At 27.8% G+C, this 21076-nt stretch overlaps 1 protein-coding gene across 3 annotated transcripts in view; it reads left to right on the top strand.

Moving 5' to 3' along the window:
* Positions 1 to 12025: 12025 nt before the first annotated feature.
* Positions 12026 to 21076, top strand: part of LOC129957697 (serine/threonine-protein phosphatase 4 regulatory subunit 3-like) — a 31988-nt gene continuing 22937 nt past the window's right edge. The window contains exons 1-4 of one of the 3 annotated variants that reach the window (XM_056070156.1): positions 12027 to 12426; positions 12868 to 13083; positions 16209 to 16264; positions 16653 to 16775. In XM_056070156.1, coding sequence (XP_055926131.1) covers positions 12942 to 13083; positions 16209 to 16264; positions 16653 to 16775 — 321 coding nt within the window. In that variant the 5' untranslated portion in view covers positions 12027 to 12426; positions 12868 to 12941. Of the gene's footprint in view, positions 13084 to 16208; positions 16265 to 16652; positions 16776 to 21076 lie in introns of all 3 variants that reach the window. The other 2 variants (XM_056070158.1, XM_056070157.1) reach the window with 2 other exon arrangements.

Raw genomic sequence — 21076 nt, 5'->3', positions numbered from 1 at the left:
GTAATCCGCAAGATTGTTAGGGAACTAGGCAAATTTGCTTGTGTGACAAAATAACGCTCACAGTTGAAAAAAAAAAAAAAAGAATTTTAATAAATCTAATGCCGGGTTTATACTCGGTCAATTATAAAACGGTAACGGTAAAACAGTAGACAACGCATGTGTAAAAAGGCTGAAAAATGCTGTTCGGTCGATGGCAAGTAATTGTCCCGACGGGACAACATGCCGCTGTGTTGTATTTTTTTCTTACTGCGCATGCGTTTGTATAATTTGGCGGGGTTTTTTTGGCGTGAAAAAATTGATCATTTATCATAGATTATTTCCGATATTTTTTGCTTTTGCTTCTGATGCGAGGTTGTGTTTTTTCTTTTATTTTATTCGACCTTCCTTTTTTTTATAGTTTTCCACATTGACACAGGAATGACTTTTTTTTTATCTGACCCTGTTTTTTTTTGTGTGTGTGTGTGCAAATATCCATCATTTCAATATTATACACAGTGGAAAAAGAAAGATTCAGGTGCGCCAAAACGGCAGTTTATAGCCAAGCATGGAATGCCTGAATCTATTTTATGAAATTATGGCAAACATAAATCAATCCCTTTTTGCAAATGCGCTGCCTACTGGTCATCTTATAACTGCCGAGTGTAATCCCGGCATAATATTTACCACACACACACACACAAAAAAAAAAAAAAATCCTTAAATTATCGTTTGCGTTTTTTCCAGAAATCATTAAGTTGAGTTATTTAAATCAAATCGATATGAAACAACTGCAAAAACTATTTGCCTCGTTTAATTTTCTACCTTATTTGCAACCTCTACTGTAAGTTTTAGACGATAAATTTTATTAGGTTTCGAGGGGTTTTTTTTCGGGGGGGGGTGTTAACTGTGGAAAATTTTTATGAAAAATAACATTTCAAAAAAATTGCAGCTTAAGATTTCCTTTAATTAAAAATCATAATTCCAAAAGTCATGAGTCTTAATTGAAAAGCATGATTCCAAAGTTTGATAAAAGGTCGGATCAATCATTCTGAGAAGTTCAAAATTTCTCAGAATGATTGATCCGACCTTTTATCTTATTTGGAGCATTTCTAATTTTGTTTGGCAAAAAGAATCTTTATAAATGTTGTTGAGTTTTTGCTTTTGTTGGAGAATGTCTTTTGGAATCATTAATTGGCTCATTTTTAATTAATGTTAATCCAATTAACATGTAATTTTCAATTCTCAACTTTAAATTGTTTGTTACTGACAGACCTTTTCTAAAAATGTGTTTTTCGATCTCAGAGAGGTCTAAATAGTGGAGATTCGACAAAATCACCAGTTCGAATATTTTGACGATTACAATACTTTCTCTGTACTTTGTGTATGAAAAGGTAAAAATACTGCAATAATAGCACATTGTTTTTTTATTATTGTTGTAAGTTATCTTTGTTGCTACAAATTGTAATTCCACAGTAATTTTGCAATTTATCGATATAACATAGGTCAATTTCGATTTCTTTTTTTTTTTCCCTCCAATATTGTGCTGTATAAGCCTAATACATTCTAATTTTTTTACAAATTTCACACTATAAATATCATCTACTGTATTATATGTAAAAACGCAAAAAAGAAAGTAAAATATTACAATTTTAAGGACAATTTCTGTTTCGGAATGCTACTTCCAATTTCCTTCAGACTAAATATATTGCAATCGCTGTAATTTTTTTTTTTCTTTTAATACACTCAGAAAACCAGAGAAACTGATCGTTTTCGCATAGTTATATCAGAGAACGCCTTGTATGGTATTTGTGTACAATAGTTACGAAATATCAACCTTTGGCTAGAATATAGTGTTTCTATTGTGTTATCCTTGACGAATTAATTACAATTAATCCTTGGCATACGGTTAATAGTGTCTGAAAATCGAATTTGTGTTTCAGACGCTTTTCCCAACAGACTGCAACAAAAATTTGACATAGAATTACAATTGTAATCACAAAATCTGGCACCAAAATGTGATATATTTAAATCATTGCGTTTTTGAATTAGCGCGTTTACATATTTCTGAACATACAGACCGACAGACGGTCAATCTCTTACTGGATTTGGTTAAAAATTTGAATGGTTTCTAGATTATAGATGTTAATTCTGCGAATCGAATTTCATCTGTCTAGCTCTCTCTCTATCTCTCGTTTTAAATGATATTCAAACAGACTTCCTCCAAGCAAATTTTGCACAGAATTTGAAATAAATTTTAAAAATTCGTATAAAGACCGTATGCAAAATTTTATCCGTCTAGATCACGGTTATCCGTCTTCATGACAGTTATCATTGTAACAGACAAACGGATATTTTCCAAAAATTTGTTTTTTAAACTCACAGAGGCCTAAAACGTGGAGATTCGTCAAAATCTCGAGTTCGAATTTTTTGACGATTACTATACTTTATACAACGTATATGAGAAAATAAAAAAGATTAGCAGCTTTGGAAAAAGCACAGATCTAGAAAAAAAAAGTAATTTTTTTTTTCGCCCAAATGGTGGGATGTTGGTGTTTTCAACATAATCGGATACTTTATGGAGCTAACAGATTCGACACGTATTTACCGATTTTCCGTTTTATTATTAGCTGGTTTCCTCTGCACCCGTTCTACATTCAGCCATGACTCGATTAATTCTTTCTTCTTTTTTTTGCCAGGAAAGCTATTAGATTAATTAAACGCTCTTCAGCATTAGTTGAAGCTTCCGAAAAAGCACTTCTATTCTATGATTTTAGGAATTTTTCTTAAAAACAAAATTTAACAATAGCGTAGAATTTCGAATTTATTTATCAACAAGCAATCTCTATCTGTCCACTACTCTTGAATATGATTCGAGTTAATCATAGAGATATCGTTGCATATTTTCCATGTTCCTGAACCAAGATTATCACTTTTAGTAATTTTGTAATATAAAATTCATTCAACCAAAAACAAAAACAAAAAAAAAAAAAAAAAAAAAAATGCAACCAAAATTTTATTTTACCCGAATCGTGTTCTTAAATTATCAACAGCTTTGGCATAGTTGACTTCTGTTGGTGGGAATTTTTCTACGACTTATTTTTAAAACCCAGTTCCTTCATCATTTTGAATATGTTATAATTGGCTCTAAAATAGTAGCTAACCTTGATATTACCATTAAACTATCTGGACTACAGTAGATTAAATTTCTTTTTTACACCAGCAATAACAGGATTTTGATACTCATTTACCATGAAATTCGCGCCAACTCCAGTTCGTGCTATCTTAGTCTTTCCCATTCTTCATATTCTACTTGTCTTAGTCATTTCTCTTTTTGTTTCGATCATTGATAGCTGTAACCAAAATATTTGTAACCAATTATGAATTTTCCAAAATATTCTTTTCTTTTTAAAATAATTTCCTTCAGTTTCGAAATGGTGACCTTTTGAGACAATGTTTCACCTATTTTTTCAGTGAAGAACAAATCCTATATTTTTAAAACATTTGACTGCTTGAAACTTGTTTTGAATCAGAAATCACTCCATGTCAATGGACTCCAGAAAATAGAAATAACAGCAACAAAGTACAAATTCGCATTTAAAAATTAAAATTCATTCAAATGATCCAAAAAAATTCAGGATGAAATAAATAAACGAAATGATTTGTAAAAAATAATAGTTGATTTTATATGCTATAAAAAAGAAATCTTTGAGTTTCAAAACAACTTTACTTTCACTAAAAGAATTCAGAACCGGATTACAATTTTAGCACAATACCTTTACATTTTCTAAATAATCGTTTGCGTTCTGATAGGAATAAAAAATATTTTCTTTCTTTAGAGTTGATATGTAGAAATGAAAAATGATTCGCTCATGAGACAAAAATAATTAAATACATGTATTTTTTTAATGTTCATAATATCTCACGAATCAAGCGAAGCTATGTATCTGAATTTTCCAAATTTGGTAAAATGTCATGAAATGCAGCTGGTATTATAATGTGAATAAAGTTAATTACAAAGGTTTTTATATTTTATCTCTGTGAACAATATATTTCAGAGTTTTTATTTGCATTTATAAGTATTTTCTTGTGGATTACGCGACTTATGCATATTTAAAAAAAGTTTTTGGAGTACAAGATCCATCTCAAGAAAATCCATTTTATATTTTTATAATTTTAATATGAATTATTCCTTATTTGAATTCTATGTGAGTGATTAATCCCTTAACTAGTTGTGGATAAAGATGTCGAAAATCGATGCACGCTTGAGATTACCGATTAAGAGATTACCGATTAAGAGATTAAAGCTGGGATGCATTAAATTCTTTTAGATTAAAGGAATCATAAAACCCTTTTAAATTAGTGTAATTTATATAATACCATTTCAAGGTTATTTATAATATATAAACTATATCAACTCAAAAATACTTTATTTTCTGATTCTTCTAAATGTTCTTTGTTAAATCTAAAACTAGATAGTAATGTAGTCCGAATAAGAAATCAGAAAGCACGAGAAAAGAGACTGTGGGAAGGCATTAAGTATTTATACGGCTTCAGAAGAGGATTTAGCTGCGACTGCATTTATTTTAGAAACATGTACACAAACTCTGAAATGTTGAAATGGAAAAACCCATGCAACTCAAAAGTTAAACTTTGAATACTAGCTAGTCGAAAATAAAGTAAATTTGGTGTTGTAGAGCCACTAAAATTGTATTATATATTTTTTTAATCCTTAATCAAAGGCGGCTGGTCAGCATGAAAATTAGCAATGCGGTAATAATTATTCAACAAGAGATTTCAATTTAGAAAAAAAAATGCTTTGCTAATGAATAATCAAATATTTTTAATTTTAAAGTCATATTTGAAACTTGTTGTGTTTCAAATGTATTAAATAAACTATATCAAATAAGATTTGCAATAAATCAACTGAAACCTTCATCGTTTTTTAAATGCAATAATTAAAAATAACTAAACCCTCATAAAAATTTTCATCTGAATAAAGTTTTAGAAAAATTCTTTTATCTTTCTTCCTCTCTATCCAAAGAAGATGAATATACAATAAATATCATGTTTCTGTCAGGACAACAAGAATCGATATTAAAGATCATAAGCATCCAATTAGAGAGATAAAGCAGAAAAAGCCTTGAGAAAACGAAGGCGAATTTTGGATGGGAATGGGGGAGGGGAAATTATCAGCGATTCAAGCCGGGTCACTTCTGATTGCCACTCTTATTTTACTAAATATTTTGAAATGAATATAAAACTCAACTGTGGTATTAGTTTTGATAATATTTCTTTACATTGATCATTTAATTCATACTTTTTGCGTATTTTTCCTTCGTACATTGTTTCATCTCGCACTTTTCGATTTTCTTCTATTTTTCGTCTTTTGGTCAATCCCACCCCTGTCAATATAATGTCCCTATCAAATGTTGATTGTTGTCAGTATGTATAAATGTTAGATTTAATAATTCTAAAAAAATTGTTACTTATAAAAAAAAGGAGTGTTTGTTTGTGCGTACATATATGTACTGGCGCTCTACAGATTAGACTGTTTGACTTAAAATTGCCAAACTTCTTTACTTATAATAAAGATGAATTTTCTGTGTGTGTGTGTGTGTGTGTGTGTGTGTGTGTGTGTGTGTGTGTTTGCTAACGCTCTATTGGCCAGACCGTTTGCCCTACAGCTACCAAATTCGGCACATGTATATATTTGGAAATCAGAAATGTGAATCTTGGAGCAATTTTTTAAAAATTTTAATTAATTAAAAATTAAGCTGAATTTTGACGTTTTTCTGCTATAATTTCCGAAAATATTGTCGCACAAAAATAAATTTTAGACTGTTCAAAATTTTTAAAAATATATTCTTTTTCACGATAGCAATTTAATAGACATATGAATTTTTGCTCAAATTTGACATTTTTTAAAAATATTCTTTTTGCCTATTTCCCAACAATAGTTGCCAACATTGTTGCCGTGAAGTTCACACCGCTTTCATTATTTCATCTACTATCTGATCGCTTAATTTTCTTCCATTGATGAAAGCTAAAAAAAGGGGGGGGGGGTAATATTCGTGTAGTTTTTAAGACAGATACAAAAAAAAAATTATAACATCATGAAAGTTAGAAAATAGATGAACTTTAAAAAAATTATGCTTGGATTCAACAAATAAATTTTTTTGTATTAATTGAAGTTTAATCACTTCCACTTTAATTCAAATTTTAGCTGAGTTGACAAAAAATTAGAGAGATACATAATACAATACACGGAAGAGTTTAAAGATTATCTAATAGCATGAATTATATGATTATCAAAATTTTAAGCTTAAAAATATTTTGTTGAAGAAACTAATTAAGATACAAATTTACATAAAATATTTAATTGGAAGTTTTAGCGAACCAGCATGAATGTGTGCGTGTATGTGTGTTTGTGTGTGTGGTGGCTCTAAACAGATCAGACTGTTAGATCTAGAGCTACCAAACAAGACACGTTTATACTTCGAGGGTTGGGAATGTGCAATTAGGAGCTATTTTTTAAAATTTTCATTACAAGTTTAATTAAAAAAAATTTTTTTAAAAAATGACGTTTTTCCACTGTAATTTTCAAAAATGTTATAATACAAAAATGATTTTTACACCATCTTAAAAATTCATAAAATTATCTTTTCAATAATATCAATATATTTACTGTATGAATATATTTATGTATATATTAATCAAATTTAAAAAGATCCTTTAACCGTATTTTCTAAAAAGAATTAATTCTAAGAATTCTGAACGAATTATCATGAACGATAACATAAAAAGAATTTTGAAAAAAGAGTAAAGTTGTTGATAAAAACTATAACAATCTATATAATTTAGATAATAAACTATTAACTTTGCAAACAGTTTTTCGTTTTTGTTTGACAATCCGAATTACTATCTTGTACTTAACACAAATTATTATTCAGTAAACCATATTTCAGGGAAGCAAGCATTACATTTACTTAAAAGCTGGAATAATTTGAAAAAGATCTAAATTTATACTTAAAATACTATTAATATGCAGAAAAATTGAGAAATTTTCCTTTTTAGGTTAGAAATTAGATTGCATTGTTAAAGTGTAACCATTATTATTATTATTATTATTATTATTTCGTATTTTAGGGGAGCTGACAAAATGGATTATACAATGAACCGAACGGTGTAAGGTTTTTTAAGTATGAATCATATATCTGTCAAAATTTAAAGCTTAAAACACCTTGCTGCAGAAACCTATTGAGACCAAATTACATAAAATATTAACGACCATTAATTTCACCGAAGCGGCCGGTTCCCAAAGGCGGATAGTACTTAATAAAATTTGCAATAAACTTAAAGGACCGATTATACATTTCTGGATTTATGTCTTTTTTTATATCTTGATTGTTTCTCGCGCATTGTAATAACCACAATGTGCTTCTTTTACGCAATATGAAATGCGTAACGCAATATTTGGTTATATATTTTTCGCACTTTTTAAAATTTACACCTTTCCTGCAGCAATCCTTAATGTTCCTTTCCTTGTAATATAAATATCTTAGCTTTGGAATTATTTCTAAATGGCGCATCAATAAAAATCCATTTATTTTGTGTCAATTTAATTAATAAAATAATATGAAGAAGTTTTTTTAACGCTTAGTTGGCAATATTGAAAAACTTTGAACTTCTTTTGCTTAAAAATCCCCCAAGGGGGGCATCTCAGATATGGGGATAAGAAGTCTTCAATTTAGAGATTATTTTACGCCACCCTGATGGATACAGAAATGGTGTGGGATCGGCTAATCCCTGCCCTATGGAGGAGTTGTACCGTAGCCGAATAGTTGTCCGGGTGAGACAACCATTTGCCATTGTCCCATTGAGGTCACGTGATGCTACTGAAGTAGGTGTGACTTTCTATTGTGGGCAATAGTCAGCCTCGTGTGAACGCTGTTTTCAATTGTATTTTCACCTATATGCTGTCGCCGCGTTCCGATCATTCAATTTATTCAAATGCTTTTGAGTGAGCCTGAACCGCCACTCTTGGTAATCTTGTGCACCAAAATATTAATGAAAAAATATTCATTGAACTTGGATCTACATATAATGCATTTATTATTCACAAATAAACAATCTAAAATAAGAAGCATGAATTTTCTCAATTTTACAATTTACAATGTTTTCTTCAATATTGTGAAGTAATGCAGGGGGGTCCCGAAATGAAGATCACGAATCAATTTTTTATAGTTCATGATAAGATATTGAATATATATGTCTCTATGTTTCCGCAATTTGCAAAATTGGGATGCAGGCGTAAAATCTTCATTAAGCTATGTGCTAAAATTTTTTGAAATATATATTTAATAATAAATGCTTTTTTTATCCATTAAAACACCATTCTAGTCCATAATATTTGTTTCGGGGAAAACTCATGCTATTCTTTACCAAAAAAAAAAAAAAAATGGTGCGTTAAAGATCGTTGTAGATTCTGTTTCTAAGACAAGTCTTTAGCAGTCTTTAGAAGTTTTAGAACTCCTTCAGCAATATATTGATTCTATTTTTTTAAAAAAATAATAATTGCTTTCAAATAAATTTGCATTAATTGCACTAAATTTTCAATATTTTTTTTATTTGTAATATGCTTTCGAATTTATACATCTTTTTTCATCAGTTTTTTGAAATTCTAATACACAGTGTTTGGCAGTATAAATAATTTAAATGTTATTATTGGCACAAGAAAAATTCCCATATTATACTCTAAATATTATGGAATGTTGAATGTTGGCATGTTCACAACAGTCTACAAGTCAATATATCTGTGGAAGAACATATATGAAAAGAAGACGTGTTGTATTTCTTAAAATTTTTAATCATTAGAATATAAAACTATTTCCAATGTACAGTGGAATGAGCATAATTCATTCCCAAATCTTACTTATAAGCAAAGCACTCAGTAAGTAAAACGATTTTTTCCCACGTAAAATTAGAGAATGCATTCCATTCGAGAAAAAAATTACTTAAACAAATTTATAATTCTATGATTTATGATGTATTCTTTTTGTAAGGAAGTTCTCTAAAGACATAGATATGCTGCGCAATTTGAAAACAATGGGACATAGCATTATCGTTAAATGAATTTGTAGTGCTCATATCTACTGCCTTATTATGGTGAAGCCCCACAAAGTACGATGCAATAATTCCACATGCATCCAAAATCTCCTTTATTTTATTAAAAAGTTATTACTCTGATGAGTCTATTATTTCCTTCTTAAGTCACAAAATCTTCTTCAGAGCTTTATACTGTGACACAAAATGCTGTTTTATAAATTCTTCGACAATTCTGATAACGTCCTTCCATCAATTTATCGATGTCATTGCTATCTACCTCTTACCCATTGTATTTTCTAGAAAACAAGTCAGTAAAATTTAACTTCAACTTCTTGCGTCATAATCTTGTCAGAGAACATATTAAGGGTGGCAGAAACTTCTCAAATCCTTTGGAATCGCATTCGATAATGCTCAGTCCAAAGCTTTTGCCATGCAGAAATAAGAGAAAAAGAAATAATTTTCTTCAAATATACGCTCGAAATAAACCGATGTCCGAGATGCACCAATCCTGCATGCAGCATCCAGGTTATATCCAGAGGCGCCTCAATCTCAGGAGACATCCGGGCAGAAGTCGAACATGATTGGTTTGTCAGATCAGTGAATTGAAAACCGCCAAATGCGTTTCCCGCCAATTTTATAGTAACCAATTTTTATCCGCGAAGCGGTAAGCATTGTTCCTTATTGCAAGGATAAGCAATAAGCATGGAATTTAAGTGTGCACAATGCGGCGCTGAATTTTATAAAAAACGCAATTTACAAGTCATTTATCACGCTTTCATGAAGTAAAAAGTGATAACAAAAATTTTGAAAGTGATTTTGTATGTGTATATTGCGAAAAACATTTCGCATCCAAAAAAAAGTTTATCGACACACGTGGGGGAAATTCATTACGTTGTGAGGGAAAATATTATGTGCCAGGAAGAAAAATGAAGCAATTTTATTTAAAGTATTAGTTTCACTAATTGCCATAGTCATTATATGGTTTATTTTTGGAAAATAAAAACAATTGTACTTTAAATTAAAAATTAATATTTTTTAATAAAATTCAGTTTTTGCCTTTTACTTTTACTCCATCAATTACTTTTTTTAAGCTGAAATAAAGTTAGAAACTATAGTCAATATGCAACACAAAATGAAGTTCATACACCCTTAGTATTGTTAGTTTTAAATGACATACCTCACTTTTTGGGTGTAAGGAATTCTTGATTCGAAAATAAAAAAAAAAATTGAAAATAAGGATTCGAGAAAAATTTCAGTTAACATATACAATTAATTTATTTCATATAATACTTTCGAAAAAATATGCATGTATACTTGTAAATAAACTTAGAAACATGTAGCAGACCTTGATTTCTTCTATATAAGCTTCATTATAAAATAGATGTGACTGTAAATTTTAATCAACTGAATTACAAAGCAAAATACTACAGTATTGATATCTATTCCCAAATTAATTTCGCCTAAGTACGCATCTAATTGCCAAAGGGAAAGATAAATAGCCAACAGAAGATTTCCCATGACAAATAGTTTGAAGTCATGTGATTAAACGAACCAATCAGGTTCGATTTGTGCTCGGGTGTCTCCTGAGATTGAGGTGCCTGTGGTATACCCTCACCACTCGTTTTGCGAAACATCTCTATATAGTTAAGCTGGTCACTTTCTTACCTTTTCTTTGCTCTCGTTATATGAATCATTTGTTTCAAGCGAGGTTTGACTGCATATTCAAGATGGATGTATTTGCCTTTTGTAAATGATCGGTTAAAAAAATTATGAAAATACAGAAATCCTTTTTTTTTTTTTTTTTTTTTTTTTTTTTGTGTGTGTGTGAAAGATATGACATTCCTTTAAATTTTGCAGTCTAAACATATTTCAAAAGGTCTTGGTGATTGATTATACCAAAGGATTATTTTAATATAAAGTGCTGTTAATTATAAAACTGGGAGATCGTCCATGCTTAATTTGCCCATGAACTTACGATCGCTCCCTCTTTCCCCTCTCCTCGTCCTTCCAATCTTGAGTAGTTAAAGAAGAATTAGTTTTATTTTTAATTCAACTGAAGTTTTATGAAACGTTAGTTTGCAAAATTAAATGTACGAATCGAACTTTCTTTGGATGGATGGATTACATCGTTAGGAAATAGTAAAAGTGGTTTGGTTTATATTTTCATTAGACATTTGAGCTTTCAATAGAAATAACAAGGAAAAAAACTCTTTAAGATTTCAGAAATAATCGAAATAGAATAAAGGAAAGTTCTGTTTAAAACCTTATTTTTATTGGAAACGCTTTATTGTTATCAATTATCTTATTGGTGAAACAATAAATTCAAATCAAAAACTGGGGCCATTCCGTTAGAAAGATCCAAAGACAATAAAAGCGAAAAAGAAGGGGGGGGGAGGGTTAGATCGTCTTTTCTAATTTCAAATCTCTTGTTTGCTCTAAACAGACAGATATTCGAAGCAATTCTCCTAAAATACGTAATACCGTAATTTGTAATTCAAAGATTAGAAATGCTTTTTTTTGTACGCAAGTCGAATAGTATTACAAAGAAATATTACACATAAGATTGAAAAAAAAAAAAAATGAGTTAATTCTACTTAAATGAAAATGATAAAAAAAGATGTTTGAAACGAAGAATTTCGAATATGAACAGAAAAAGTATTCATTTTTTAAGAAATGGTTTAGACATAAAATAACGTTTTCGAAATATCTCATTCTACAACATCTTTTTCTAGAATAAGGGCATCTTATTCTGTGAGTATTTACAAAGTTAAATTTGCCATTGATGTTAAATTTCATTCTTTAAGAATCAAATACTATTTTAATTAAAACCCTTAGTTCATTTTCCCTCGAAGATTTAAAAAAAATATTTTATTGCATAAGCATACCTTACAAAAATTTCGTTTCGAAAAATGGCGCTACTCCATGAAGGTACTTCGTTAACCCCGTAGATGTGAGCTGTTTTCAATATGGCGTCTTCTTATCGGTGAGTGTTTGTGATGGATATCTGAAAAATCTGAACCTGCGAAAATCGTAGTCATCTGAAAGTGCACCGTTGTAGTTGTGGTGTGAAGTGTGTTAAGTGCAATAATTTTGAGAGGTGCTTTGGTGTTGCCTGTATTGTTTTAAAATATATTCTCCATGTTTACTTGCGGTGTTTTGGAATCCCGAGTGCCTAGCGCCAGCTAGGGCAACTGTTGACCGTCGTTTCAATAACTTGGAATGCTCGTTCATCATTTTATAAAGACAGATATATTTGTTGTGTTTGTGTTTTAAAAAATAGTTTGAAAGACGGGAAATGAAATCTTTTTGTGTGTCACAGTATTAAGCATTAAGAATTAATTGGTGAGTTCGTCAATTGTCAATCCATCGTCTTGTTTACATTGCACTAGTGTACCGAATACAATCGAATATTATCCAATGTTGTGAATGAAAATCATCTTGAACGTATTTGAATATCAGACGAAGTAATATTCGATATATCTTTGATATAATACATGAAATTTATCAAGGATAAAATCATATAAATAAATGTGATATTGTGTATCGACGTTATATGTTTCCGAATTTTAAAAAAAATCGCACAAAGCATTTGATCATATTCCATTTTTAATACTGTACCGTTTTTGTAAATAAATAGTGAGTACTTTGCATAGTAGTTGCATGATATAGAAGCTAATAGAAATTCTTCTATATGTTTGCCATATGTGTGTTGAAGTAAGAGTTCAAAAGTAATTTTGATTGGAGATACATCATTGAAAACGGTATTTTTTGTCTTCTTTTTAGCCATTGTCACAGAAGATGTGGTTTTTAGCATTATAATGCAGGTTTATTGAACCTGTAATCTATTATATAACAGCATGGCTGATACAAGGCGCCGTGTTAAACTTTATGCTTTAAATGCTGATCGACAGTGGGATGACAGAGGAACTGGACATGTTTCATCATCATATATTGATAGATTAAAAGGCATGTCATTATTAGTACGTGCTGAATCAGATGGTAAGAGTCTCCTACACTTCATTGAATCAATAAAGTTTTTTTAATTGCATGTGCTGTGAGAGTATGAATTCATAAAAAGACCTTAGGAAATACCATTTATAAAAAGTGACATGTAACAAATTTTTTTAAGTATTATATAGCTTATCAGTTTGATTTATTATCTTATTATGTGTACTATTTTTAATTTATAGGTTTAATATTTACATCCGTTAATAATTTTAATATTTGTTATTAGCATGAAGAACTTGTTTCTCTCTAAAATTATTTTGTAATTTTAAGAATATTAGTTGTACAGTTTATATCGTGCATTATAGAAGTAGTAATTAAGTTAATGAAGTAATTTCAACAATCTATGATGATATAATGATAACACTTTTTTTTTACATAAATTTTCAACCAGCCATTTTTTTTGTGGTAGTATTGCATATTTGTTTTGTTCTAATGTTTTGTCCATATAAAAATTAAAATTTTTTTTGTTAATTGATATATTTTAATTAATGTTAGAAATTTATTAATTATTTATTCTAATTTTTTTTTAAATTTTAAACCTAATTTCCAATAAAGTTTTTTTTCTCTTAATTTACATTTTAAAATCATCAAATATTCTGATGTTGATTATTATATTTTTTTTTATTGAATTTAGGAATGGCTTGAAGAGTTAATGAATTATGTTGTAATTACATGCATTCTAAACAAAAGTCTGAGCAAATATTGCTCATTTAACTGTTATTGTGTCTGGAAAAAATATTTATATTTAATCTCATTATATTAATGAAAAATATTTTTAAAATTAAATGTGTAATTAAATAGATGTGTGTTATTATCTATTTATGTAATAAATTTATTACATAAATTTATTTACTCAATATATTTATATATTCTGTTTTTGCTTTATAAAAAACATGATAGTCAGAATGTACGATTAACAACATGTATTTGTATCTTGTGAGCTGTATTAATAATTCATTCTTATTTTTAATGGATTTCCTAACTTTAATTATCTCCTTTTAATAGTAAGTGATAATAACTGCTGATACAAATATCAAAATTTATTTTGAAACTACATAAAACCAAATACACTTAATACACAGCTTTTGAACAAAAAGTGACAGACTATGAATAACATATATATTTTCATCTCTTTTTAATTAAAGTTTTGGCCATATGTTTTGAAAGAATTTGCACAGTTAGTTATATTTAAAAAAAATAAACCTACATTTTTACAAGTTGAAAAGTGAAATTTTATGTTGATAATTCAGTTTTCTCTATTAATAGGTAGTTTTAATTTTAAGTATTTTGTGTATTAATTGTGTGCCAGGAATTAATCACCTAAAATATCATGTTTATTACAACCAGTGTTTACCAAAAAATTATTAGAGATCATATTAATCTATTAACTATGTTCCTCAAAGATATGAGATTAAACCAAAAGTTTTCCAGTGGCATATGATTAATACACAAATACCTAATTTTATATTGAGTAAAGTTTTAGTAGTACAGCTAATTGTATTTAGGTCCTGTTAAGTTAAAATAGATGATTTAATTCATGTTATTTAGCCATAAATTGTGTCAAATGGGATACAGTATTCCAGAATAGAATTGGGTACTCTGTTACATATATAATATATTTAACATATTTCTGTTAAGCATATTTTCATGACATGAGTTTCATTAATCCTAGTAGTACTGCAATTTTTAATTACATATTTTAATAATATCACTGGTAACATAAATAGATTTTATTTTCCATAAGCTTTTTCACTATATAGCTTTATATATCTTATCACAGGATGTTTTTTAGTATATTTCTTTACATTATTAACAGTTTTATCATATTAACAATTGCTTATACTTTGTTTTTAATATTTAAGCATGGGAAATAGACAAAGAAAGTTAGGCTTAGTATCTGGAGAATACGTGAAAATGGCATACTTTATAATTTCTTCTGCATGTATAGCTATTATATACAAATTCATATCTGTTTTTGCTGAAGAAGACATTAGATAATCTTGTATCTTTTATTACAAATGCATTTATAAAAGCCCATTCTTTCTATTAATCATTGCTATTATAAAGTAACACTTAACTGTTATATGTACCACACTATGTCCTAAAAGTGGGGCACAGTATTACAAGCCCATTATTACCAAAAATATTAAATATTGGAATTAAATCTTTATACATTTCAAGATGTATATCATGCATCAAGATAGCAATTTAAGAGTTTTGTTTTCTTGATATCATTCCTAAAAAAATAATAAATGTGTAGCACTGTGGACCATCTACCTATTCAGTTAAATGGCGGTGTTAGGGATGTTGAATATTAGCGGAGGAAATCAGATTTTTTAAGCTCATAATATTTTTTTAAGTTATTAATTTACTTATAAATATAACCCTTTTTTAAAAAGATTTAAATAAATGATTTTATTGAATAATGTGTCTCACATACTTATATAGAATTACCTTACAATGCTTTTAAGTCTTATCCGTAAGTACTATTGTGTTATAATTAAGAATGTTGAGCAGTTCTGCAGTCTAAATTATCCTATAAGTTGTAAATAAATTCTCAATGCTATTTCTCCCACCCTTTAAAAAAGTAATGAAAGTTGGGTTACATGCTAATATATGTGAAAAAGCTGAATAAAATCAAATTTAAACAGAAACATATTATGTAATTTAAATATATTATTAGAGCATTTTAATAATAAAAAAAACCTACAGGGTTTAAAGAAAAACTGATAAATATCTTTCAGTTTTAATATATTTGGGAGACAAATGAAAAGATTTATTTCTGTTTTAACATAATGTGAATGTTAATTAATATTGCTTCTGTTCAATTTTTAAATTTGGGATTAATTTTTTTTTTTTTTTTTTTAGCTATTGGTAGCTTATTAATTATTTGACTATTTTTTTATGTTTTGTAATAAAGGAATATGTTCCCTTCATTGTGTTTATTTCATGTTGAACAAACTTTTATGTAATTTTTTCATATTTAGATTTACTTTATAGTTGAAAGTTTATACATAGATATATTAGACGAAATAAAGTTTTGTTTGGATAAATGGGAATTTAAACATAAAAGTATTGAATATGTTTTATTTAAATTTATTTAATCTTTTTTTTAGGATCTGTCCTTTTAGAATCTAAAATTCTACCAGACACTGCTTATCAAAAGCAACAAGTAAGCAGATTTTAATGTTTTCTGTTCCACAATAAAATTTTTGGACATTTATAAAAGATGTTTTAGAAATAAATTTAAATGTAACTTTAAAATTATATATGTTTTCATCTCTAAATAAGGAAGAACAAATAAATGTTTGTATGTTATGACAGTGGCATTTATTATTATTTATATGCTCTCAAATAATAAAATAAAATTGTGTAATGTAATATGATTGCAATAATTTATTGTGAGAAATTCTTTTGTTTACATAGTGTACAAAGGGAAAAAAAAAACTACATAGTTTTCCCTTAGCACACTATGTACTTTATTTTAGTCTACACTTTGTATACTATTTTTAGTTGTGTTAGGAATTACTATGAAATATTTATATATTTCATTATTGTAGGAAACACTTATTGTTTGGTCTGAAGGTGACAATTTTGATTTAGCTCTTAGTTTTCAAGAAAAAGCAGGTTGTGATGAGATATGGGAGAAGATATGTCAAGTAAGTTCGCGAAGTATTCTAAATGTAAGTATATTATCTTACTCATTCCTGAAAAATTTTTAAAACTTTATTTGCTAGTGACCAGGTTTTTTTTTTAACATTTTTTTTATTGAATTTGATATTGATTCAATATTCGTGAAGCAGTGCCAAATGGATTTGTACTGTGTATCGATTTTTTATTAAAGGATTTTATTTCGTGATTTGATTTTAAGTAATCAAATTGTGATTCTGAATTCTTTAGCTTTCATGAATGAGTAGATATTAGAATTGTTTATTTTTGTATAGGCTTCACAGTAAGTAATTTTTGATTGTGAAATTATATTGCAAAATCTCCTCTCTTGCTTATTATGATTTTTTTTCCATGTAACATTTTGAATTGCTGAATTATTTCTTTATTAAATAACTGTCTAATCTTTTGAAATAATTTTATTTATTTTTGTTTTTGCATTGTTTATTATGGCTATTCTCTTTGAATTATCTGTATTTTACATGTTCTATTTTTCTGCCTGTTTAATTAAACTCTCTCTTCTAAAATGAAGTCAATTAACTAAATACAAATAGTTGTTAAAGTTAATATGACTGATAAAACAATGTTACAAAATTAAATTTTACTCTGCAGTGCAGTGTTTACTAGGTATTTATTTTTACAAATTTAGTTTCTGAATTTAATTTTTTTTTGGTATTTTAAATAATAAATTAATCAGTAACTTTTAAAATAATTATTAAAAGTTACCTTCTATTTGGGGAAAAAAAAACCTGGTTCACTAAGTTTGAAAATATATTTGTTAAAATCACAAAACTTCCCTAATTTATGGATATTCAAATTTGGCACTAACTAAATAAATTACTTTATGTAAAGTTATTAGTTAAAAACTTAATTTCAACTAATACAAATTTAATAAATGATCGCTAATGTTTAAAAATCTTCAAATTATTGTTTTAATAAAATATCCAAATAGGGAAGTTTTACATTAATATGTTTATAATTTCTATGCATTTTTTTAAACATAAATCAGGGTGCGTAGTGTCATGAAAAATACTTTAAGACAGTTATTTTTAATGTTTCTTTTAGATAAGATTCTTAAAAATGCTGATTTTTTTTTTTTTTTTTGTGTGTGTCTATAAGTGCTGATTTTTCTTTCTGGAGGGAAAAAAAAAAAAAAAATTCTCCACAATACAGAATTATGCTGCATCATTCATATTATATGACTGCATCCTCTTTGCTATAGTCGAATGTCCATTTCTGATAGGGTCTTAATGGATTGGGAAATTTGAAAATAAGTTTTATCTCAGCTTAGGAAAATACTGATAATATGGAGAAAATATATTTTTGTTCATTTACTTGATTCTTATCCTTTTTCTTGTTTAGATGGGGGATTAATTATTGCTTTTTAGTGCTAATTTTATATATTCGTGTAAAACGATGTAATTTCGGCCAATAGCTCTGTGCTTATTCACACTGGTTTATTTTGTTGCACATTTGTTATTTCAACTTAGTATAATAAACCACCAATTATACTTTATTTAAATTTTTTAATGCAAGAAATTTTTGTGCACATACAAACAAAAAAACTATGTAACTTTTTAACAATATGTAGAGGAAATATATTTTTTAATTAACCATGGATTTTCAAAGGTTAATACACTCAATTGTTCAAAACTTCATTAAATAAAAATGAACCTATAGTTTATAGTGCTTTAAAATTATTTGTGGTTCATTACTTAATAGTATTATTCAAGATATCATAAATAAAATAATACCAGTGAACCTTTACCTTTCTGATAGGAAAAAAAAAAAAAAAAAAAAAGAATTATAATCATCAAAAAATTTAAGCTTGAAATTTTGGTGATCTCCACATATTCAGACCTATCAAAAACAAAGTTTTGGAATCTGTTTGTAAACAGCAACTTAAAAATACTCCATTTTTGAAAGATGAAGCTTGGTATAATATCATAATACCACGCTTGCAGATTTCCCTCAAATTTTGAATAAATTCTGCTTACTTGATTTTTTTTTTTTTTTTTCCTGTCTGTTTATCTGAGTGCAAGTGAACATTATAACTTTAAAATGGCAAAAGTTATAAAAAAAATGATGCAGTTTCAGCATCTAGAGTATAAATCAATATCAGTTTATGAACCAATCCATCAAAGAGTTGGTCATCTGTATGATATTTTCATGCATGTAATCACAATAATGCAGAACTACAACAGCTTAGGTAAATGAAATTTTTAAAATATTCTTGTTGCTAAAATTGTAATTCTCTGTCAGTTGGTCTACCAAAAAAAGCTTCAAAAATACATACCTGGTTTTCTTTGTTGTATTGTGAAGCACAAAACACTTGTGAGCAAGATTCTGAAAATATAAATTTGAGTGTTCACATCTTTTGTTGCCTTGACAGTGCCCCAAATTTTTATGTAAGAGGGAAGGATGATCTGTAACACTTTTATTGGGGAGTATAAAAGAGTTTTGAAGAAACTACCTCTGTTACTGTCACATTTATTGCATACCTTATTAAGTCATTTCTTCAAATCAAAGTGACGACTCTCTTTTGCTTTCTTATGCATCTGCTATTCATGAGTTAACTAAATAATCATTGTATTAAAAAAAAAAAAATTTGAAAGCCAATTTCTTGTGTGAAATTTCTTCACTTAATAGCTAATGAAAGTTTAATTTTTCTAATAATGCACCATGTTCTGCAATTGATAGAGTGATTGCATGTGCAAGCAATGAGAAATTATGGAAAGCTTTACATTCCACAAAAGAAATATCTAATAAAAATATATGCTGTCAACCATGATTGTCAGTAGCTTGTTTTAAAAAATGTTGTTTTGGTATAGTAAGTATGGGGGAGAAAAAGAAAAAGAAAGGAACATGCTATGTTGTTTTTACATCAGAAAGGATGAAGATGAGGGGGATCTGTTCTCATGGAAACATAAGTTCATTTCTTGGAGTATATGGATGATTTTCTGATCACCTGTACTCTATTTGAAAAATTTTAATGTCAAGAAAGTGTGGTTGGATTGCTTTTTAAATCCTTTATTGGAAGACAGTACATATTCAAAATTGTGGGAATAAAAATTTTTCATTATTTCTCATGAACGAGCATCTGATGATAAGTATCATGTTTCAAAATGTGTGATTGTGATCTATTACCATGTAAAGCAGTCAGGCAGGATCTGTTATTTAAAATTACTAAAGAATTGAAAATATTATCAACATCAACTCATTAAAAAATGATCACATTTTTTGAGAAACAAATGGCTTTAATAAATACCTGTAAATGACATAAATAAAGCTAGAATTTTTATGTCTTGATATTTTTTGAGAAAAAGAAATTTCTTTAGCAAAAGGAATTATAGAAATTGAATATAAAGAAGCATTTTATCATCAAGCTGGAGATTTTCTTAATAAAAAAATTCTGATAAGTTGCAAAAAGCTATTAGAAAGAAAATTGAAGGAACTTATTAGAAAATATTTTTAATGAAACAAGTTTTTATGTTTAATAAATTCATCATAATTTTTATATCCCATCTTTTGCTTACTTTGAAATGTTAATGAAGTAGCACTAAACTGATTTTTCTTGCGTAATATAACTTAGAATAATGAAATTATTTTAGATTTGCAATAAATGTGCTTTAATAAGATTTTTCAAACAAAAACTTGCAAAAAAGACATTTTAAATAATTTAATTTTAGTGTTGGTGAAAAATAGTCAACAATTATTGGTGGTATTTTTTTAATATTTTATGAAGTTGGATATTTGATTAATATCCAAAATTCATTTCATTATAACATTTTGTTTTATAATAAAAAATTTTTTATCTTTTTCTGATGTCTTAAAAAATACTTATATTTTAAAATAAAATCTGACTACGCACCCTGGATTTTGTGATCTGAGACAAAATTCTATTGATTTTATCATTGTTTCTTTCAAATAATTTGTTGGGTTACAAAGAAATCAAAGATTGAAGCAAAAATATTAAATTATTTTAATAAAGAGAACTCAAAAATAGTTTCAAAATAGTATAGTTATTTTCAAATAGCACATAAATGGATATGCAATTAATTTCATTTTTCTGAACATGAAATGTGGTTTTCACATAGTCCCCAACCCTTTTGCATCAGATTTTTGATTTGTTAATGGAAATAATTCTTATTCACTCCTTATTTTTATGATACGTTTTAAAAATCTTTATAGTAGAATACATAATTTTAAGATCATATAATATTTTATTCTTCCTCTGGTTCATTATTTAAATGCTTCTATTTTAAACAATGCTCTTAATATAATCAGGAAATAGTCGTGTTATTGGGATGTCTCATAA

This window comes from Argiope bruennichi, chromosome 11 (genome assembly GCF_947563725.1).
Source record: "Argiope bruennichi chromosome 11, qqArgBrue1.1, whole genome shotgun sequence".
NCBI classification, from domain to species: domain Eukaryota; kingdom Metazoa; phylum Arthropoda; class Arachnida; order Araneae; family Araneidae; genus Argiope; species Argiope bruennichi.
This window is presented reverse-complemented; position numbering and strand designations above follow the sequence as displayed.